The 24192-nt window shown below is 43.6% G+C and overlaps 1 protein-coding gene across 1 annotated transcript in view; it reads left to right on the top strand.

Annotated features, from left to right (window-relative positions):
* GABRG3 (gamma-aminobutyric acid type A receptor subunit gamma3) overlaps nucleotides 1-24192 on the top strand; it is a 420232-nt gene that overhangs the window by 23528 nt on the left and 372512 nt on the right. Inside the window, exon 2 of the mRNA XM_084845522.1 lies at nucleotides 2667-2734. Coding sequence (XP_084701648.1) covers nucleotides 2667-2734 — 68 coding nt within the window. The remainder of the gene's footprint in view (nucleotides 1-2666; nucleotides 2735-24192) is intronic.

The raw sequence follows: 24192 nt of genomic DNA, 5'->3' as shown, positions 1-24192 counted from the left end.
AAGAACAGTAAAAGTGTGATTACAAGTCAGTAAACCTGAGTAAACAGATATGTCTTCAAAAGACATCTAAAACTCACCACAGTTTCCGCCTCTCAAATCACACATGGGTGAGTGTTCCAGAAAGTGGGAGCCACCAGCAAGGAGGCCAATTGACATACTGTTACCTGATGACACACTGTGGGGCATGGAAAGACAAAGAAGGCCTCCTCAGAAGATCTCAGGGGTCAATTAGGTGTATATAGGAAAAGATGGTCAGCTATGTATCTTGCTCCCAAGTTGGCTAGGGCTTTGAATGTCAGCCACAGAACCTTGAATGTGGCCCAGCAGCTAATAGACAGCCAGTGCAGGACTTGTAATACAGGTGTAATATGGGTATAGGTAGGTGCTTCATTGAGCATCCTAGCTGCTGCATTCTGCACTAGCTGAAGCTTCCAAACCAGGTGCAAGACCAGCCCTATATAGATTGCATTACAGTACTCTAATTATGAGGTTACTACTGCATGGATCACCATGTCTAGGCTACCTCTATTAAGGAATAGGCATTGTTGACACACCAACGAAGTTGGTAATGGGCACTCCAAGGCATTGAGTTCACCTGGGCCTCCAGTGACAAAGATGGATCCAGGAGCATCCCCAAACTATGAACCTGCTTCTTCAGAGGAAGTGCAACCCCATTCAGAACAGGCAGACACCCCAATTCCCCAACCACGAAGCACCTACCCATAGGATCTTTCTCTTATTAGGATTGAGCTTCAGTTTATTAGCCCTTATCCAACCCATAACTACACTCAGGCACTGGTTGAGAATATGTACAACCTCTCCTGATTCAGATGTCACAGAGAAATAGATATGTGGATTTTTTTTAAAAAAAAAAAAATCATGTATATATTCTGCTTTTTGATCAAGTTCACGCCAGAGTGGCTTACACCAGCTAGGCTGCAGTCCAGTACCCATTTAACTGATAGTAACCCTTTTTGTACTCAGTGGGAATTGCTGATGAGTAGACATGTATAGGATCACACAGTCAGTCTGCTAAAAGGGGCAACATATTAGGTATATGTGGAGTGGGGATGGTGGGCAGAACCTGTTCAGGTCAGACTGGTTTGGCCTGAACTAGTACAATTTTAGCTGCCATTTTGGCATAGAAACCAGAAGACATTTTCAGAGGGGAGGAGATCTACCCCAAACTGTGAGGGAGGCTCGCTTATCTTTGATGGTTTTTTCTTTACACTTTAAAAAGGCACTTTCTCTTTGTACAGCAAGAAAGACAGACAGTGAGTGTCTTGGGGCAGTTGGTAGATAGCGGCCTGCTGCCATTATTCTTCCCTCAAAGAATAATGCAGAGAATACTGCTGGGATGGGACTATGTTTTTTGTCTTGTATCAAGACATAGCTCTGCTCCTTCTGGGAGAAGAATAGTGGCTGGCAGCTGGCTGTTCCCAGGAGTTCACTCTCCCTTGCTATGTGGAGAGAGCAAGAGCAATTTTTAAGCTGTAAAGAACAAGAATAGTTACAGATACCCTGAACCACTAGGGGAAGGCAATTCACTCCTGAAAAAACAGCCAGCCCAGTGCCTCCCCTACTTATCCGCCTCTGAATAGGACCATTCTGATTCAGCTGTGACATGAGAGTGTTTATCGTAGTCTACATGGATAGTGTCATTATACAGTTTAGAAACTAGGTGGCCCTGGACTTAGTCCTATCTGACTGGATTCAAGAGTTTCCTGTTAATGTTCTTTTCTTGTTGGAGAGGGGCAATACCATTCTTGTCTAGCTTCTGGGCTGTTGTGTCCTCAGAGCCTTCCATAAGACCGTTTCTTCTGGCCCCTGGCAGGTGATGTCATAGTTCCAGGGTCTTCCTTCCAGAGGGAGGGGACAGGGGGAGCTGCAGATGGGTCAGGGGCTGACTGATGGTAAAGATACTAACCCACAGAAAGAGCCCTTCCATTGATCTACAGCGGGGGTGGGCAATTTGTGGCCCTCCAGATGTTTTGACCAACAACTTTCAGCAGCCCTAGCCAGCATAGCCAATGGTGAGGGATCATGGGAATTGTAGGCCAAAACATCTGGAGGGCCACAAGTTGCTTATTCCTGATCTACAGAGTCTTCTGGCCCCTGACAGTTGATAACACAGTCCAGGTTTCAGGTTCTTTCCTCCATTGGGAAGAGCAAAAGGAGATGCAGATGGAAACAAAGGTTAGTACCTAACACTGTCCAGTGCTAATGATGTTGTGCTGGTGTAAACCAATGCATGGGCAATGTAATGAGCAACAAATTCCTGCTTTCCTGCATTGCACCAACAAGCACTAGTTACATTGTGCAAGCATTGGTTTACACAAATATATCATCTTTAATGCTAGTGCTGGGTCACCATTGTGTACTACCGAAAGATGAAGTACAGAGTCTTGTCTACCAGTGTATACACAGCATGAACTAATTCCAAGGCTGTTGCTGAAAAAGAATGAGACTTTAGAAAGGGTTCTTGTGAAAGAGAGGCGGGGTGTGGGAGAGAGAGAAAGAGAGAGAATACTTCTATGCTGTGCTGATCTTTCAAAACAAATTTAAGACTGAAATGCTGTAATTATAAAAATGTTTAACATGATGCCCTGTGTTGTCTCTGGGGCAATATTAAATACTGCCTTTTTGTTTTGCTCTTTCTTTCACAGTGAAACCAACTGTCATTGATGTTGACATTTATGTTAATAGCATTGGCCCCGTGTCGTCAATAAATATGGTAAGTGTCTTATAGTCAATTATTTTATTGGCACCACTGCTCTTAGCATCCATATCTGAGGTCCTTATTTTTTTCCTAAACATGAGATAAGATGAAGTGTTATGGTTGTTGATGCCATTCTATTTCCTGATGTACTGATATACTTCTGCTTTCCTGACAATTCTTTGTCCCTTTCCTGGGGTGGGGTGGAGGCAGAAATAATGCTCAGCAGCTTCATGCTGTGATCTGTCTCTCAGAAAACTCTTGAAACGTATGAATATTCATCTTTAAAAGTACAGGACTGATACAACGCTGTAGCCAGGGAAAGATTGCCATGCAGTGACATTTTAAGCACTGATGAAAACTGTGCTGACCTCAGAAATTATGGTAATGAAATTTAACAGCGCAATCCTATGCATGTTTATTAGAAGTAAGTCCCACTATGCTCTGAGGTAATTGTGAATAGGATTACAGCCTTAATTATGAAATCTAAAAATGCTTTAATGTTTGGCCATTGAAAAGTCAGGCTGATATCTCTTGGAAGTCTATCTGTATCTTGATATGGTTGACTAATGGCAGCTGCAGTCATACATATGTGACCACAGGACTATATTCAGGTTTGGGGGTCCAGGACATTTAAGGAAATATCTGCTCCCACATAAACCTTCCCAGAGGCTGAGGCACTGATGGAGTCCTACTCTGGGTGTCTCATCATACTGAAGTCAGTCTGATGGCTTTGTCATGGTGTTTGTGATATGGATTTTGCTGTTCCTACAGGCTTTTCAAGCTTGGCTCCATCTTGGCCTTTTGGAGGCTGGTCAATACCTTTTTATTATGCTGGACCTTTGAGAAGACTAACTCAATATGCTGATGACACACAGCTCTATTGCTTTTGGCCACCAAACACCAAGAAAGCAGTCAAAACCCTTGAACATTACTTGGGTTCGATAATGGGCTAGATGAGGCTGAATAAGCTGAGGTTAAAGCCAGAAAAGATGGAGGTGTTAGTGGTAAACAGAACGCCTGATGCAGGGATTGGGATTCAACCTGTTCTGGAAGAGGTTGCGCTCCCCAGAAAGAGCAAGACCGTAGTTTGGGAGTGCTCCTTGATCCTACACAGTCCTATGCAGATCTTCATGTGGCAGTGGTGGCAAGCTATGCATTTGCACAGTTATGCTTGGTGTGCCGTTGTGACCCTTCCTGAGTTGGTTTGACTTGGCAACAGTTATCCATGCCTTCGTTGCATTACATTTAGACTGTTGCAATGTGCTCTGTGTGGGGCTACACTTGGAAAGCGTCTGAAAACCACAATTGATGCAAAATGTGACAGCTAGGCTGATGATTTGTGCATGGTATCAGGATGAACATATAACACCTGTCTTGAAAGATCTGTACTGGTTGCCAATTGCTTTTCAAGGACAATTTTATGTGTTGGTTTTAACTTTTAAAGCCCTAAACGGCTTAGGACCTGCCTATTGAAGGCACCACCTGACTTCTTATGAACCTCATGGTTATTAAGACCTGCAGGAGAGGCCCTCTTGAGATCACCATTTCCTGCACAGGCCCATTTGTCAGATATGTATGAAAGGGCTTTTTCCCATGTCGCTCCAAAATGTGAAATGTGCTCCCTCAAGAACTATTGGCACCTAGTCTCTTGGCTTTTAGAAAGGGTGTGAAGACACATCTTATTAATTTAGAAAATCAACAAATGCTTATAACTTTTAAAATATTTTTCATGCTATTTTCCCCTTATGAGAGGATGAAACCCACCAAACATCAGATAAATAGATACATGGGGGTCTGTGTGAGGATCATTTAAAATATGAGATTTTCTTCAAGGGGGCACCTATCCTTTTTTTCATTATGCAAAATTGGATGAAATTTGCAGTCATAGTACATAGCCCCTTTGGATGGGATGAAGTCTTCCAAACTTCAGGCAAATAGATGCTGCAATGTTTTTTGTGCTTGGCAGCTTAAGAATTGATTTTGAGTGTGGGTGATGGTGGGGAGATAAATGATATCACCATCCCTGCTGTCTCTGCTCCTCCCACAAACTACCTTGGGGGAAGATGAGCTTTGCCATGCTCCTGTTGCATCCTTGGTGGTGTGGATTGATGATGCTTTATTGAACATATGAAAGTATACACTAATGCTGTGCTTGCTTGGTACACACTAAAAGATTCACTGTGTGAGCTTACAACAGTCACACTCCACACATAACAAAGAACACAGATACAGAGTGAAACAAATACTATACTAATACTATATACTCACAGACCTACAAATAAGGCTGAAAATAAATCCAGTGTCACTAGAACCAGGAAGTGGGGTAGCAGTGGAGTGATTTATCTAATAACTAATAGTCGAGACAGTAAGAGTAAATAGCAAAATAGGATACAAGGTTGGGATTTTAGGAAAGGATTGGTCTGAACTAGAATAAGGAAAAGACACACAAGCAAAACGGACAGTCATCTAGTCTGCTCTCCAAATTCTTTTGTGCTGCTGCTCGTAAGAGAGAGTAATACAAAGACCAGGGAAAAACACCAAAGAGCTTCTGGTATGTTGCTTCAGTGTCCCTCCCAAAAGCACTGTGACTGGAGAGCCCCGGTAAAGTCATGCCCTGATTGGAAGGTAGAGCTGTGAGTCACAAAACTACCCCTCCTCCTCTCCCTCCCCAATGCATAGCATTCTCTTTTTATGAAGAGCTTGCTGGAAGGTTCAACAATGTATGAAACTGGGCTTAAAATGAAACTAAAAACCACCCCCTGAAGCTCCAAAACAAGTCTGAAGCTTTTAGACAAGCCCAATTTGCTTGCTGGACCTGAGTTGCCTCACTTTGGAAGTGGTCCTAATCTCTCTGAAGTGGGCCACTTTGTTTCAGAATTCAGGTTTGTCCAAAGTGGACACACCCCTAGTAGGACTGTACTATTACTAATATGCAGAATGCCGTCACAGTACATTTAATAAATGTCATCTTACATTATTGTTGTTCATACAAACACACACACACACACACACACAGAATGTAATTTTGTAATTTATGGCAGAACTGACTCTAAGTAAGAAGCAGAGGTCCACTTCAGACAGTCTACTTGGATTATTGACCTTGCATTTGGGGGGCATTTCTACACCAGCCTAAAATCCCGTATTTAAAACGGGGCTTTCTGCTTCTGTTTTAAATGCAGGATCACCACCGACTCTCTTTACACACGCTCCCTTTCCCCCCTCCCTTTGCCTCCTCCTTCTCCCCATATCTGACTCTTCCATGATCTTTCATTGATCTCGCTCCTCTTCCTGCCATTTCTCTCTTTTCACGGAGGGAACTCAAGCAGAACACAATGGAGTAATTTGATAGCTTATTATCTGCGATCTATTTAAAAATGGAACAAAGGGCATTCAGTGCAGGAGATGCTTTGGATGATCACAGCATCATGTCAAAAGCCCGCAAACTTCCATGAAGGAGCAATCTCAATCTCAGGATAAAAGCTCTGTGTGATGAAGGCTTTGATTATGATCTTTGCTGTACCAGAGTATTACAGCTACTGAGGTATAATGTGATAGAGTGTTAGGGACAAAATCCCACCCAGCTATGAAGCACATTGGATGATCTTGGCCCATCAGTATCTCCTAGCCCAACGTATTTAAAATGTGATGAACTCCAGTGTAACATCCCTGCTCTCAAGCTGCACAGAAAATAAGGGTGGGATAAAAATGTGATAAGTACATTTACATACGGCTACAATCACTTGAGGCTAAATCTGGGAACTGTAAATTTGTATAATTATAGCTGTTCTATTTTGCTTTGAAATTGTTTTATTGTTTGGTTATTGCAGTTGTGAGGGACTCTGCTGGCCCAATTCCAGGATACATATGTAAGAAAGAAATACCACCCTCTGGATCTGGGGATTCTACTATGCTTATAACATCACTGAAATCCTTGAAAGTAGGATATTAAAGCCTCCAGTGTTGCCCGTCCTGGCATCTAATTTGAGCTTCAATTTCCCTAAAACTGGTACCAACAGTGTCAGAATGAAACTGCATTGGACATACCAAGTAAACAATATCTTGTAAACATGGGATGAGTCAGTGCTACACTATCTGCAGCCTGATCCCATAGCCACACCCAGATACTGGTTGCACAAGGAGTCCATTCATAAATTCATTTTTCACATATCTCTCTGCTCTAATCCATGGGCATCAGATTCTGCTTAATTTCTTTTAGAGAGGATAAGTGCTTAATATATACATAAAGCAATATGAACCCAAATAATCCATGCTGTACCCAGCTTATGCAAGCTACCCTGCTGATTTGTGGTTATGGGAGAAAAAGATAATGAGCTGTTTCTCTACTTTAAGACTGAAACAGATGGCTCCCTTGCTCGGCATATTTTGCTTTACCTGAGAAAAATGAATCAAATATTTTACTTTGACTAACTGCGTTGCTATTGGTTGCTCCAACACCTTTTGCACATTCCATCTTTGTCTTTGTTTTTGTTTTGTACTGAATCTTTTGTATTAAGATTTTTCATGCTCTATAAATAACTGCACATTCTATATTTTCCTGCCAAGATTTCTTTTTCAAAGAGAGTCTTGAATTTTCTTTATCTTCAGCACCGCAGTGATAAGGCCCCTTGCCCTGCAGCCCTGAATGGCTCCAAGCAACCCTGTTATGGTATACAGCAGTGTAGGGGTGCGCAAGAATTTCAGTTCAGGTCACAAATTACTCAAAAATGCCCAGTTCTCAACTCTGAATGTGAACAGGGGTGCATGTTCTCCGAAATGTTCACCATTTCCCAAACTGGTGCTTGCGTTTGCAAAATGTGGTTTTAATGCTTTTATATTTTATATTGGTTTACCCTGAACTTTTTGGTTTTAATTTTTGTGAACCACTCAGAGAGCTTCAGCTATTGGGCAGTATAGAAATGAAACAAACAAACAAACAAAATGCATACTTTTAAAAATGTGCACTTTTTAAAATTTGCATTTTAGTCAATGGGGGGAAAATGCACACTTTTGAAAAATGCACACTTTTCCTGTTTGAACAAATAGAAAAAGCAGATTGTAAATGAGAATGGAAGTGATCTGAATGGAGCTTTGAAGTGAAGTTCAGAGAATTTTGGCAAACTCAAGCATCCCTGGTTTTCTCATCCCTGAAGGCAGTGGTCCATCTAAAAAATATACACTATCGAACACCATCTAGATTCTCACAAAAGGTTCTGTACTGCTTGCTGCAATAATTATTACATCTAGATGCTTTTTCTAAGCTCAGCTTGGCCCCTGGCTCTAAAAACTGGCTGAGGCATGATGCAAAGGAAGGGATACCGTAGGGATCTAAGAATTTCTCTTTAGGATCTTTCTGGCAACCACTTGCAGTCAGCTAATGAGTGATAGGTAAAGAAGGGCTTCCTTTCTTGTCCATCCTCAATCTGCTATGCTGCCCATCAAATCCACTGGCAGACCCCATGCTTGAGACAGACATCCCTTCAAAAGAACCTATGAGTGAAGTGGAATCAGGTTCTACTGGCAAAAGAAAATCACAGCGTCAGTGGGGCATCCGTGAAATGCCCAGGGATGGGCACAGCATCAGGCACAGAGGACTCTCTAGTGGGCCCTATCCCCTGCAGCTTCCTGGAAATTAAAGCTGCAGTCTTATACCAATTATATGATTGGTATAAACCCCACTGAAGCCAATAGGACTTACTTCTGAGTAGACATGGATAGGATTGTCTGTAAAACAGAATTACTTGCTAGAGAACCTCAAAGCCTCTCTCCACTCAAGATAGGCAAGAGCAAAGAGGTTTTTTTTCCAGCCTGCCCTCTATTGTTTTACTCCTCGGGCCGATCTACATTGCGCCCGCCATCGCAATTAATTTGATGTCCCATCGGGTTAAACGCGCTCGCATTAAAACGTGATTATTCACACTCACCCATTTTCCCCGTTGCAGTGCTTCATCGAATGTGCAAGCTCAGTTCACACTCGAGTGCTGTGCTGTTTTCCTGCTGTTTTCCTGTGTGCACTTGTCTGATCTCGGATACTAAGCAGGGTCGGCCCCGGTCAGTAGTTGGATGGGCGACTGCCTGGGAATCAGGCTTCCTGCACTGAACAGGGGTTTGTTGTATCCCTTCAAATGAGACTAAGTTTTACCCCCTCCTATCCCCCACTCCGGATGTTTTTTTTTAAATTAAGGCGTTATCCTCGCAGAATCGGGGCTTCTCCGTGATGTTTTTTTTCTAATTGAGGCATGATCTTTGAAGCTTCCAAGTTGTGAAGCTTCACAACCTCAAAGCTTCAAGGATCATGCCTCAATTAGAAAGAAAAACATCGCGGAGAAGCCCCGATTCTGTGAGGATAACATCTTAATTAAAAAAACAACAACATCCAGAGCGGGGAATAGAGGGGGTAAAACTTAATCTCATTTGAAGGGATACAACAACCCCCTGCTCAGTGCAGGAAGCCTGATTCCCAGGCAGTCGCCCATCCAAGCGCTGACCGGGACCGACCCTGCTTAGCTTCCGAGATCAGACAAGCGTGCGCACATCCAGCCCTTTGCTTGTTGCTGAGGAAATGGGGGCTGCTGAGGAAGCTGCGCGATTGGTAGCCAGAAGAAGACATGGAGCCGTCAAGAGTTGTGATTGGACAGGAGGAAAATACAAACACCGATGCATATGGACAGGCGGAAGAGGGCACTACGACCAGATATGGTAGCAAAGGCGGAAAATCAGAACACATTAAGGGGAAATACCGGGATATTAGGGTATTGAAAGCGGGAGCATGGAAGTGGGAAATTCTGTTTCCAATCCGAGTCAGGTACTGCATAGTGTGAAAGGCTGGCGGTGAAACCTCATTGGAAGCAAAAAAAGGCGGTAAGTGTAGATCCAGCCTTCATCTGGTCCCCCTCTTTTGACTCGGTTCTCCCCAATTCTCTCTCTCTCTCTCTCTCTCTCTCACACACACACACACACACGGGCAAGTCTACACTTCTACATCATATTCCCCTTTGGCTTCTTTATGCACACATAAACCCCGTTCACACACCCCTTTCTGTTTCACTCACCCACCCACCTGTGCTTCTCTCCTGCTCTCTCTCAGGCTGCAATCCTATGCACACAAGAAAGTACCACTGAATACTGTGGGAGCACCTTCTCAGTAAACATTGCACCATCAATGAGTCTCACTTCCTCACAGATTTGCCAAGTAATTCAAGTAAGTCCCTTTGATTTCAGTGGAGCTGGGGGGAAACAACAACTTTAAGATTCAAGGTGTGTGTGTGAATGTGGGTCATGTCCCCAAGTGATGTGTTGTGTGTGTGTGTGGGGGGGGGGGGGATGAAAAGAGAAGAGAGAAGTGGGAAGGAAAGCAAAGTTTGATGTGAATTTGCAGCCCATCTGGTGGAGGTAATTGGGGAGGCAAAAAAGCTGAATAGTTAAGAGAGGGAGAAGCTAAATGGGGACTGATCACCTTTTCCTCTACCTCCTCTCTGCTGGGAGGTAGGCAACAGAGAGGAACAAGCTAGCCTGCCCGGCAAACAGCAGCTTCTGCTCACTGCCCGCCCCCACCTCAATTGCTGCCTGCCCTCCTCCTCTGCCTTATCCTGAGGTGAGAAATGTGGGAAGCCACCTGGACTGGCAAATTTTTCTCTTGGATTGAAGCAACTCCTATGCAGCTTCAATCCACGGTGGTGGAGGTGCCATGGTGGGGCTAGTTCTGTTTCAGGGGTGGGGAGTGGAAGATTGATGGCATTAGGGATGTCAGAGAATTCCGCCATGGATCTCAGGGAGGCCGAATGCCAGCGCATTCGGCCCCCTGAAATTGGTGGCGGAACGGTCTGCCACCCCCCCCCCCGCCACCCCCTGGGATGAGACTTACCTGGGGCGGATCTTCCTGGCGGCGGCAGCTCCAGCGGCGGCAGTTTGGCGGCGGCGGCGGCCGGTCTTCTGACTGGCTGCCGCCGCTGCCATTTCCAGGTTTGTTTGTTTTTTAAAAATGTGATAGGCTACGTAAATCTTTACGTAGCCTATCACGGCTGACTTAAACAAACGAACAAAAAACGCACGTATACAAATGGCGGCGCCCATGGGCGCTGCCATTTGCGTTCCTTATTTTGGCACATCTTAGTCTACGTAAACATTTACGTAGACTAAGACGGCGAAAATAAGGGGAACGCAAATAGCGTAGATGCTACGCTATTTGCATTCCCCTTATTTTCGCCGTCTTAGTCTACGTAAATGTTTACGTAGACTAAGACGTGCCAAAATAAGGAACGCAAATGGCGGCACCCATGGGCGCTGCCATTTGCGTACGTGCGTTGTTGTTTTTTTTAATCAGCCGTGATAGGCTATGTAAACATTTACATAGCCTATCACGGCTGACTGCAGGGACGCAAACGGCGGCGGCTATGGCCGCCGCCATTTGTGTCCCTGCTAGCCAGCGGCCGGTTGTCCGGCTGCTGGCGAAGCCAGCCGGCGGCTCCGCAGAATCCCTGCGGAGCACAGCCGGCTGGCCAGGATTCTGGGGGGGGAGGAACGAAGTGCCTCCCCCCCGGCCAGGATTCCGGGGAGAGGGACAGAACACCTCACCCCCCACCACCATCAGCATAATCCGCGAAAGGTAAGTACCTTTCGTACATCCCTAGATGGCATTGACAGTGAGCTAACTGCCAAGTGCGTGGTGGGCAAGGGGGCCTCATTCACATATCTGCTCCCACCCCAATGCATCACCAGAGTTTTGGGGCTCCCCTTGCCTCATGATAGGTTGCAAGCAGGTGGGAGGGCAGAAGGTGGAGGCCCTCGACCCAGCACAAAACGAAGTCAAGCAAGCCACAGTGGCACCACAAACAGAAGCAGCTACAGAGGGAAGGGGGAGCGGGGCATGATCCGCCACTCTTCCCTGATACACCACTTGAATCTTTCACCTCACTTTGCCTAATGGAAGGATGGCCCCGATATGTGGGTTTGCTGTCGTATCTTTGGTAAGATAGAACACGTTGCTTGAACTCAAATTAAGATGAAGGTTCTGATCCTGTATGGGGAAAAATAGAGGTTTCAGTCTGCTTTTTACATTCTGGTTCTGATTCAGATTCCTTTTGTGCTTGTCCTCAGCCCTGGCTACAGAGCACTGTCTTCTGTTTGACGGTGCCCCCTTTTTGAAGCTCTGGTTTAAAGATACAGAGCCATAAGGAAGGAGAGCAGAGATCTTGAAGTTGTCCATTGAAAGGTAGTAGCACTTAGGGCTGAGCAGACACCGGGTCATGCTATTCCCCCACTATGGTGAGATGTATTTTTTTTTCTCTGTTTAGATTACTGTAACTATTTCTAAATTTGCACCAATACCTATAGACTAACCTATGCAAATGTTACGCAAAGTGGTGTACTCTTTTGTGTGTGCTCTTTTTAGGCAATGCATAAATGGGCACCCTATATCTGTGTTGCTTGCAGTCCCAACAGAAGCAATGTTGTTGTGAATTCCCATGGCCACAGCATACCCTTTAAAAAAAAAATAAAAATCAGGCACTTCTTCCTAGGCTTACGGTTTCAAGGGCTGGATTTACCAATAGGTGGACTAGGCATACGGCTAGGGACCTCAAGATTTATAAATGAAAAGAAATAGGGATGATAAGTAGACAACATGAGCTTGAGTTTGGAATGAGGGCTTCAATTTGATTAAGGTCTCCGCAGACCTGAAACTGGGGCTCCTGATTAACACTGGAGTACTGAACCGGCAACCCGAGAAAACTCCTTTTTGTAACCACTATGGACCAGACTGGATGAAGTTTCCCCTCCCAAACCAGCCAATAGCATGGAGAGGAGCGAGTGCCTGCCTACCGCCCTTGTCCCCACATGCATCTGTCCCATTTTCAGTATCCCTGCATGGTGACATGGGGGTAGCGCATTCAAATGTGATGTATATGTGCAAAAAACCCCCACCTCCCATACTTGACTGATTTCAGCCTGTGGATATAGGAGTTCATGTGTATATAGAGCATATTTGAACTTGACATCCCCAGCATGTATGTGTGGGGGCACAGAGGTGGGGTAGCTAGATTGGGTGGCCAAACATGCACTCATTCCCCTCCATGTGATGGGCTGGAGTGTGGAAAAATCTTGTCTGATCTGGCCCTGTATGAAATAGTACATGAAACATAAACCACTTTATTTCTATACAGAATTGCCAATTACCCATCTTCTGATAGGTGCTGACTCACTCATTCTTATATGCTGATTAAGTACTATTCATGCAAGTTTTCTCTTCTACTCTTTTATGGCCTGCTCCCTTTCTATCCATTTTTCCATCCCACATATACAGTGTATTTATGAATGCTGTATTTCCACCTCACTCAGTTCAGTGAGGTAGTTCACCGTTCAGAGTTGCCAATCCTCCTGCCGGTCCACTACACTTAACAAAGTTGTTGTTGTTGTTGTTGTTGTCCTGCCTTTTCCCCGATACTGGGACTCAAGGCGGCTTTACAACATTCTGATTGAGTTCTGACTGAATTCTTTCAAATTCAGTTTTCATGTCCCCACATGCCTATTTTTCTTCTCTGCCCAACTCACTAGCTAATTCTTAAAACAGATGTCTGAAAATCAGCGCTTTCCGGTTAAATATTATTCTACTCTCATAATGAAATCTGCATTTTCTTTTTCTCTCTTTCTTCCTTTCTCCTTTGATTTATTTACATAGCTCAAAAATATATTGTAGAGGCATCTGCAGCTGTAGAAACATCAGCAGACTAATGTTCTTTTTTCCTGAAATTGCTACTCTATTTATTTTCCAATTATTGTTTGGACTGTATATAAATCACTATTTATATATACGGCCTTTCCTTAACGGTGATGAAAATGGCATCTTGCTTCTGGAACTGAATGCAAATTGGAGGCCATTATTTACTATAACCAGTCGGGAATAACTTGTGAACTGCCAAAATGAACACAGTCCGCCAGCTAGGGTAGCCAGATGTCCTACTTTACAGTCCTCTATTGTGGGGAGCTGGAAGAGGACAGTCCTCTATTTGAAGATGTTCTCTGGTGGATGGGATGTCTGCTCCAAGTCTGCCTTAAAGTCAAAGAGCCATTAAGAGGGGCCTTGAAGTTTCCCAATCACAGTTAGCACCTAGACAGCAGACTGAGCAGGCACACAGGTCACCTGGTCAGTCGTCTCCGTTATGGTACAATGTATTTCTATTTAAATTATTGCTATTATTTCATTTCATTTATTTCATTTTACTTATTTCTATACCGCGCAATGGCCAAAGCTCCCTGGGTGTTTCAAACCATCACAAAACAACAACATAGTATAAAGAACTTTAACATACAACATTTAAAACCAATTTAAAGCAGCCAAAAAACAGTTACAACAAAATACCTGGCCCTGATAAAGAAAACTGACATTAAAATCCCATATGCTTTCAAATGCCTGGGAGTAGAGGACAGTCTTAACCTGGAGTTGAAAAGATGTCAATGTTGGTGCCAGGTGGGCCCCACTGGGGAGAGCATTCCATAATCGGGTGGCCACCCTCCAAACCTGCCTTTGGAGATGGCCCTCTCCCTTGTTGCCACCCTCTAAGCCTCTCTTGGAGGAGGCACTCATCCCTGCACTTCAGCTGTAGGGATGTACAGACTGTGTAAAATCTGTTCCATCTGTGCTTCATGGATTGTCAGGCACCTTTCTTTCCACAGTACGCCCATTGATGGAATCGGATTTTTTTTAGTTCCTGAATTTGCGCAAATCACACATGCGAAAATGCATAAATTCCCCCCCAAATGTGTAAATCCCCCCCAAATGTGCATTTTCCCACTTTAGCCTATGGGGAAATCTGCATTTTTGACCGTTTATTTTTTAATTGTGTATTTTTCTACAATGAAATCTGCGCAAAATCAGGAAAGTTGGGAAATGGTCCACAAGTTCGTGGAATCCACGCGGGAGGGAGGCAAGGATTGCACTGCAGAATCCCTCAGTTGGATTCATCAAAAACCAAACTCCTTTGGTTCTGTTGAGGATTTCTCCAACATCCCTACTCAGATGACGATCATAGTGTATGAGTAGGTTCATACCTGGAGGTTCACATTCCTAAATTTGCACTTTTATACGTATACATTTTCATACTCAGAGCAATCCTATGGTCCCTGGGAGGGCATCTCAAGGAGCACAGGATATGTTGGAGTCCCCCTCCTGAAGCCATAGACACTCATACAACTTTGGGAGGGGGTCTCTGCATGCCATGGCCTCCCCTGCCCCCTTGGAGCAACTGCAGAAAGAACCAGGTTGGCTGCTTCCTGAGGTTGGGAAAGCAACCTTGGATGACTTCATAGAGATAAAAAAGGGGTGTTCTGGTGGGCAGGGAGAGGAGAAGCTGGGTTCGACTGTATCCTGTGGCCCCTCCAGCTCCACCAGCACAACCTCTCTCGACAGAGGTCTGCTGGAGGAAAAATACAAGCAGAGATCGGAGAGGCTAAAATGGCTTCTGTCATTCCTCCTGCCCTGCTAGCAGCTGCCTGGCAGGGCATAGGATACATGGATGCCTCCAGGGTCGGAGGTTTCTGTCTAGTGGGTCTAGAATACATGGATACCTCCAGGGTCGGAGGTTTCTGTCTAGTGGGTGGCAATCCCATAGGATTGCACCCTCAATTACTTTTACTAGTAATGAATTACCTGTGATAGATGTATTGCTGGGATCTAATGCGGATTTCATTGATTCTCATGTCACCTAAAAGAATCAGTGGTTTTTCTGTAAAATGTTGTCTTAATCATCTGTGGTTTTCAGTTCATAGCCATACGATACTCATGCCATTTAAAATCCATTTTAAATTAAGTGAAAATACAAAGAACTAAATCATAGTGCTGCTTCTGAAAAGTGCGTGATGCAATCAAGTTGCAATTTGTGCTGCTGCTCGTAAAAATACCAGTGCTGAACGAAGAGAGAAGAACATGATCCAGCTTTCATTAGTGCAAAATGCGAAGAAAGAAAACTTTTGGGAGAGAGAGTCATACCTGTAAATATTTAATACATTTTCTCCACTATAACAGAGTATTACATTGCTAAGATTTTCATTTTTTGCATTAATTAAGTATAGCATAACTGGGTATTATCCAGGTGGATCCTGTTGCCAGTTCGCATGCCGACGTCAGGGTGGACACTGAGCCCATAGAATCCCAGAGTAGTTCTGATTCTGAGGAAGAGCAGTCGCTCCTGGGAGAGGAGCGCGCTCCTCTTTCCCAGGGCCCACAGCTGACGGAGATTCCTCCCACCGGCATTCCTAGCTTAGATAGCAGTCCCAGGAGTGACAGAGCGCGGGAAGCAGACTTGATGGATGCGCAATGCCGACGCAGGGAGAGGTGCCAAATGGAGGGCGTGGAAAGGATGTGTAGTGCCCGGTTGGCGTGCAAACAACGGTTGCACCCGGAGGATCCAAGGGAAAAGGGGAGGGACTCTCCCTAGCCCATAAGTTCAGGGTCTGCCAGTGATTCTCTTTCAAACGGGGACCAACTGTTCCAACTTAGGGCATAGGCACTCTGCTGCTCATATCTAGTTGCTAACAGTAGAGTTGTTAAGTTGTAAAAGAGGAATAAAGCTTTGAAAAGAATCCCTTTGTCTGTGTCTGGACTTGGCTACTGGATTAGACTGAGAGAGGCCTCCAAGGAGCTCTTGACAGCCACCAAGCACTGCTCCTGCCTGAAGCCCTTTAAAATGAATGGAATCTGGTGCTTAATACATCATTCTAAAAGGGTGATTCTTGATTGACTGAATCTATAATGAGGTGTAGTTGGGCTTGTGTCTCTCTGTCAATGTGTTAGCATTATCTGCTCTGGACTATGTCTGTCTTAAATTACTCAGAGGTTCATCACACAGGGGCAGAAATCCACATCACTACCAGCGCTTTCTCCATCTGGTTTCATCGCGGGATTAGATTGGGCTCCTTTACACAGCTGTTTCTATGTCGTTATATTCCATTCCTTACCTTTTCACGGGATGACTACTTTTCTGTGAAAAGCCATTACATACACTGGGGGCATTGCAAAATTTCCTCCCTGGTTCCTGCCCCTTTACCTCTCCTTGCAGATTGCTGGTGGTTTGGTTGTGATTGACACATAATGCAGGTGGATAGCAACCTCCACCAAACTGCCCGAACCTTGCCCCTGCAGGCACCGGTTTCCTGGCGAACTGCTGGCATGGTGGCCATTCTGTGTTATGGAGTAAGCAGCCGAAGTTGGGAGCAAAAGTCGGTGCATTGCAGTTAGTGACAGCATGGCAGCAAGCTGGCATGGCAGCAAGCCAGCAGGTCAGTATACCAACACGCCCACCACCCCGACATCACTGCCATCGTCATCACGACCATGCCCCCAACAACCCCAAACAAAGTAGGTTTTTCACACTATGGGAGAAGGACACAGGCAGGCCATGGCGCTCCGGTTACATGGGCTGAAAATATACTGTATTTTCTTTCAGTTTGGGGATAACATGGGATAGGCAGGGGAAAATGGTGGGAAAATCACTGAAGGATTGCAACATTGTGTAATGGGCCTGCAAACTTCCATGAGTGGCCAATCATGAATGTGCGATAAACTGCAGGTGTGGACATGCCCTCAGTTAAAAGCAACATCTTCTGATGTAGTACCATAGACAGTGGAGATGGGTAAAAGCTTTAAAAACACGTTGGGATTGATCAGGGTTCAGTATCTTGCTATCATTGCACTTGTACTTGCAGTTCGAGGAAACACAATTGAAGCCACTGGAAGAAATCATATAGAGGTTTAGAATCAAGTGTCATCAATACGCAGATGGCCACAGCTCTAACTCTCATACCCAGCTATTAGGGAGGCTGTGGAAACCCTGAACAGGTGTCTGGGGGGCAAATGTCGGGGGGGCAGGTTTGGGATGGATGATGGCAAACAAGAGGAAGCATACTCTAGTTAAGATAGTGGGGAAGTCTGCTGATATGGATGGAGGTGCACAACCAGTGCTGGATGGCATTGCATTCTCCTTGAAAAACCAGGTCTGCAGCTTGACTGGTCTTCCTTGACTTGGCACTACCTATGGAAGCACAGGTGGCATTGGTTGCCAGCAGTGCCTTTTACCAGCTTTGGTTGGTTTGCCAGCTGTGACCTTATCTAGAGAAAGCAGACCTTGTCACAGTTATCATGCCCTATACAACATGTTCTGTATAGAGATGTATGAGAACTTTGTTTTGTTTCATTTTTTATCAGGATTTACCCAGTTTACACCTTCTGGACTGAACATGGGCTTGGATGCAATCTGCAGTTGAAATCCATACATTTCCAACTTTGCAATGTGATTCGTGGACCAAAAAAAAGAGCTCATTCGACAGCATGTGTACATTTGAAAAATGTGCATGAAAAAATTTGTACTTTTGAAAAATGCTCACAAATATGCTTGAATCAAAGGGAGAAGAATGTGCACATTTCAAATATGCACACAATTGATGTGTACATTTGGAAAAAATATGCATGAAAATATGCATGGGCTTTCATGCAAAAAGAAAAAAACAAAGCACACATTGTAATACGAACTCAAGTCAGAACATGATTTGAGATGGAATTCGGGGAACTTAAGTGAGCTCAAATTTTGGTGATTTGCACATCCCTAGTTTTGTATGGGTTGCCTTTGAAGATATTTCAGATGTTTCAGCTGATACAGAATGCAGCTGCTTGTGGGAGGAAAGTGACTGAAGCATATGACACATATTCTGTACTATCTACAGTTGTTGCTAGTGCATTTCCAGGCCCAATTTAAAGTACTTTAAAGTACAATTTAAAGGCCCACCATTAAGGTCAATCACATTTGCTGGACCAAGAGAGAAGGTATTTTCAGTAATGGCCCTGTCTTTATGCAACTCCACCCCATGGGATGTTTGGCCCCATCTTTAGCTGTTGTTAAATGAACATTCAAGGCCTTTTTGTTCCAATCTTCTTTTAATTCATGATGCTGGGCTGTATTTTTAATATGCCACTGCTTGTTATTTTACATTAAATTTTCTGTGGATTGCTGGCCTTGGTTTGAGGAGTTTTATGCTGTTTTATTTTTAATACTTTATGTGTGTTCTATATTTTTAAATGGTTTTTATGTTATTTCTGTGAGCTGACTTGTGAGGGCTTTTCTGCCCTGAAAGGGGGTATAAACATATTGAAATACATAAAATATTACTTTAATGTCAACATGGTTGGTCAGATTCCAGGCACTGAGAGGGTAACTGTAGCTTTAAGACTCACAGAGAAGGTACCACAAACTTCTAGTGGAGTTTTCTTTTCTATGACATTCTAAAAAATACAAGGGCTTTCTCGGCATCTGGCACTAGCAAGTCCATATTGGTGAAAGACTTTCATAGTGGATTTGGTTGTAGCTTCTAAAGATTGTTTTAGTAATGACAGTAGCAGAAAGTAGGATTTGGCCTCAAAACAACAAAAACAACAACAAATTGTTTGTCAAAATTTCAGTGTTGTTCACAGCTACTCTGTGCCTTTTAAAAACATTTTAAAACATTTTAAAGGAAGAGACTGTCTTCTTTTTAACTGTCTTCTTTGTCCCTCTAAATCTGGAGTGATTTGGTGGAATTTCTACTAAAATTATTTTGCCTGATGGTGCAACTTTCCATGTTGAACCCTTCCATTGGTTCCCTTTCAGATTTCACACTGGTATATGCTTCCTGTTCCTTCTTAGTTTATCATCTTCTGTCAAGCTTGCCTTCCCTTTAACTCCACCTGTACTCCCTACCTCATTTCTCTGGCTGTCCAATCTCATTGCAGTCATCTTCATTCTCTTTCAGCTTCCTGTGAATGCACTGACATTAATGAGCTCATCCACAAGGTCACTTACTCCGCAATCTACATAACTGACTGGCTGTGCTACATAAATTATAACTCATCTAACCAAGATGCACCTCTTCAGAAACCTAGGAGTGCCATGTTGAATGTGTGTCCTGCCTTTCTAACAAGGCCTGATCACTTTTGATCGAAACAGTGACTTTTCCTCCTATGCTTGCATGTCACTGTTCTTGATCCTTAAATTGGAATGGTCAGCAGAAACAGAGATCAAGTCTTAGTGAAGAGTGTGACCACTTGTTGTTCAGTCGTTCAGTCGTATCTGACTCTTCGTGACCCCATGGACCATAGCACGCCAGGCCTTCCTGTCCTGCGCTCTCTCCTGGTCCTGGAGCGTGCTCAAGTCCATATTCATTGCATCAGTGATGCTATCTAGCCATCTCATCCTCTGCCGTCCCCTTCTCCTTTTGCCTTCAGTCTTTCCCAGCGTCAGGGTCTTTTCCAGAGAGTTTTCTCTTCGCATTAGGTGGCCAAAATATTTGAGTTTCAGCTTCAGGATCTGTCCTTCCAATGAGCAGTCAGGGTTGATTTCCTTTAGGATGGACTGATTTGACCTCCTTGCAGTCCAGGGGACTCGTAAGAGTCTTCTCCAGCACCACAGTTCAAAAGCATCAATTCTTCGCCACTCAGCCTTCCTTATAGTCCAGCTCTCACAGCCATACATTACTGCTGGGAAAACCATAGCTTTGATTATGCGGACCTTTGTCGGCAAGGTGATGTCTCTGCTTCTGACTATGCTGTCAAGGTTTGCCATAGCTTTCCTTGCAAGGAGCAAGCGTCTTTTAATTTCATGGCTACAGTCACTGTCTGCCGTGATCTTGGAGCCCAAGAAAATGAAATCTGTCACTGCTTCCATTTCTTCCCCTTCTATATGCCAGGAAGTGATGGGGCCAGATGACATGATCTTCGTTTTTTTAATGTTGAGTTTCAAACCAGCTTTTGCACTCTCCTCTTTCACCCTCAACAAGAGGCTCTTTAGATCCTCTTTGCTTTCTGCCATTAAGGTGGTATCATCGGCGTATCTGAGGTTGTTGATAATTCTCCCGGCAGTCTTAATTACGACCTATGATTCATCCAACCTGGCGTTTCTCATTATGTACTCTGCATATAAGTTAAATAAACAGGGTGACAATATGCAGCCTTGTCGTACTCCTTTCCCAATTTTGAACCAATTGGTTGTTCCATGTCTGTTTCTTACTGTTGCTTCTTGACCCTCGTACAGGTTTCTCAGGAGACAGGTAAGGTGGTCAGGTACTCCCATTAGTTTAAGAATTTGCCAGAGTTTGTTGTGATCCACACAATCAAAGGCTTTAGCGTAGTCAATGAAGCAGAAATAGGTGTTTTTCTGGAATTCTCTTGCTTTCTCCATGATCCAGCAAATGTTGGCAATTTGATCTCTAGTTCCTCTGCCTCTTCGAAACCCAGCTTGTACTTCCGGTAGTTCTCGGTTCGCATACTGCTGAAGCCTAGCTTGTAGGATTTTGAGCATAACCTTGGTGGCATGTGAAATGAGCGCAATTGTACGGTAGTTTGAACACTCTTTGGCATTGCTCTTCTTTGGAATTGGAATGTAAACTGACCTTTTCTAGTCTTGTGGCCACTGTTGAGTGTTCCAAATTTGTTGGCATATTGAATGCAGCACTTTAACAGCATCATCTTTTAGGATTTGAAATAGCTCAGCTGGATTACTGTCATCTCCGCTAGCTTTGTTGTTACTAATGCTTCCTAAGGCCCACTTGACTTCTCTCTCTAGGATGTCCGGCTCAAGTTCAGTGACCGCACTATCATGGCTATCAGGGACATTCAGATCTTTCCTGTATAGTTCTTCTGTGTATTCTTTCCACCTCTTCTTCATCTCATCTGCTTCTGTTAGGTCCCTGCCTTCTTTGTCCTTTATCATGCCCGTCTTTGCACAAAACGTTCCCTTGAGATCTCCGATTTTCTTGAAAAGATCTCTAGTCTTTCCCATTCTATTGCTTTCCTCGATTTCTTTGCATTGTTCATTTAAGAAGGCCTTCTTGTCTCTCCTTGCTATTCTCTGGAACTCTGTATTCAGTTGGATATATTTTCCCCTTTTTCCCTTGCTTTTTGCTTCCCTTCTTTCCTCAGCGACTTGTAAAGCCTCATCAGACAGCCACTTTGCTTTCTTGCATTTCTTTTTCTTTGGGATGGATTTAGTTGCTGCCTCCTGAACAATGTAAAGAGGAAATGCATCACCAATAAATAATTGTTTTTAAAAAGGACAAACGAGGACACAGATTTGCATAGCGTTTGCATGTGCTCATTTGTATGTATATGTGCATATTTAGAAATAATTACTGCAATTTAAATGAAAATATTACACATCTCACTATAGTGGGGTGACTAGGTGACCTGTGTGCTGGCCTGCTCAGTCTGCTGTCAAAACTGTTCATGAGCAACTTCAAGGCACTTTGTATCTCTCCTTATAGCTCTTTATCTTTCAACTGGACCTGGCCAGATAGTCGTCCAAACACAGGGCTGTACTCAGTAAAGTAGGAGGCACTGCCATCCTACCAGTGGGTAAGGAGGGTGATTCCTGTATTGTTGGGGCAGGTGTGTGTGTGTGGATCCTGTTTGAATAAGGCATGTGAAATCTGACTCAAGAAGAACATGCATGATTGGATTAATATACTTGCAATTTGAAGGTGGTGGTGGTGGGAGTATTTCTGATTTCATAAAAGCCCACAGTAAATTTCATGATTTTTCCTGAGGTCAAGTACCCAATTAGTCCTGAGCAATTTCATTAAAGTCAACAGGATTCCTCCAGAGTAAGTGGGTGGTGGACTAAAGTTAATAATACATTTTAAAGGGGGTCAGTCAAGAGACAATTGCACATAATTGTCCATTCCTTGATTTCATTAAAAGAACAACACTAAGGCTGCAATCCTATACACACTCACCTAGAGGTAAGTCCCACTGAATCCATCGGGCTTAATTCTGAGTAGACATGTATAGGATTGCACTGTAAATTACAGGATTTCACTAGACTTTGATGTAAAACAATACATTTTAATACTGATGTGATTAACTTCCCCATTAATTGAGATGTACAGCAGTAAATAACAAAACAAAAATGGAAGTGTTTGCCTTACATCAAAGCAACTGAATCCTAAGGGGATCTGATCGCTCCTTTAATTGTCTACATAAAAATGCCAGCAACTTTAGTAGAACAGGTTATGAATCTAGATATTTAGATTGTGAGACTTCATGCAGATTACAAAACCAGCACATCCAATATATCATGAGATTAGACTCAGTGTTGCTATGGCAAGAAATGTTTCTGTTCTTGTAAAGCTCTCTTATATTAAATAGGAGTTTAATACACAACGCATTGTTAAATTGTCTATAAAATAACTTAACTTGCAGTGAAAACTGCTTCAGTACTCCTTGGCGGGGTAGGGGTGGGGTGGTCATTCCCAACCCTAGATTTTTGATAAATTTACAATGAATGCTCACATTTGTAATTCTGTTGGTGCTACAGATTTATTTAGTTGGCAGATCTCCGACTCCCTCCTCCATCCCATTGCATTAAGTGGCAAAAAGATATTGCAACAGGAGTGCTTGTGCTAACAATAAACAGAGCCTTTAGCTCAGTTCATACACTTAAGGACCTCACACACTTGCCTATTGGAAAACAGGGGGCTGCCACTGACCTTATGGATGGGAGGCATTCGTGTAGAGATACTGCACAGAGCCACCATGATTTTTGCGGACCAAAGCACCTCTCATTTGAGCTACAGTGATTGTGCCAATCATGGTGAGCACATGTCCTGTCACCACAGTGAGCTGCGAGTTCATATAAATGGAGCGATGTGCAAATCAGCAAAACTCGAGCCTGCTGAAGTTTTCCCAGTTCCATCTCATTCCCACTCAAATCCGTATCGTATTGCGAGCTTTGTTGTTTTCTTTTTGCATGAACATCTGTGCATATTTCATGTGTATTTTTCCAAATGCATCTATTGTGCACATCTTTGAAATGTATGTATAAACTTCTCCAATTGATTCAAGCGTATTTGTATGCATTTTTCAAAAGTACACATTTTTATGCACATTTTTTAAATGTATGCATGCTATCGAACACATTTTGTTTAGTCCGCAAATCACATTGCAAGCTCAGAAATGTAAGGACTTCAACCACTGATTGTGCACAAGTCTGTGTTTGGGTCAGAAGGTGAAAACTGGCTAAATCCTGATCAAAAATGAACTGAAACAAATTTCTCATACATCCCTATACAAATGGCCCAGTAGCTGCATAGTTTCCTGTTGCACTGAAATCCAAGATCTCTGTGTTGTGACCTGGCAATGCTACTGGGCTAACGATATTACTAGTTTGCTCCTTCCCACTCTTGCTTGGCCCTTAGTTTTCCTCTGTCAAGTCAGGCTCTCAAGCCCTGCATTCTGGCCTTGCTATTTTTGAGCACCAGAAATATATACAACAAGACCGCGGTGTGACAAAATAGGCTGCTTTTAAATCCCATTAACTCCGGTGTAGACACATGATTGCAGCTCCAGCTGACACCAAAGAGTACGTCAGTGTTGTAAAAGGGTTTAAAGGGGGATTAGATGAAGTCATGGTGGATATGTCTATCACAGAACCATTTATTTGTATTTTATTTACTTGAGTTTG

The sequence above is a fragment of the Heloderma suspectum genome, chromosome 3 (genome assembly GCF_057233095.1).
Source record: "Heloderma suspectum isolate Gila_16-S chromosome 3, 16-S_ref, whole genome shotgun sequence".
Classification (NCBI taxonomy): Eukaryota; Metazoa; Chordata; class Lepidosauria; order Squamata; family Helodermatidae; genus Heloderma; species Heloderma suspectum.
This window is presented reverse-complemented; position numbering and strand designations above follow the sequence as displayed.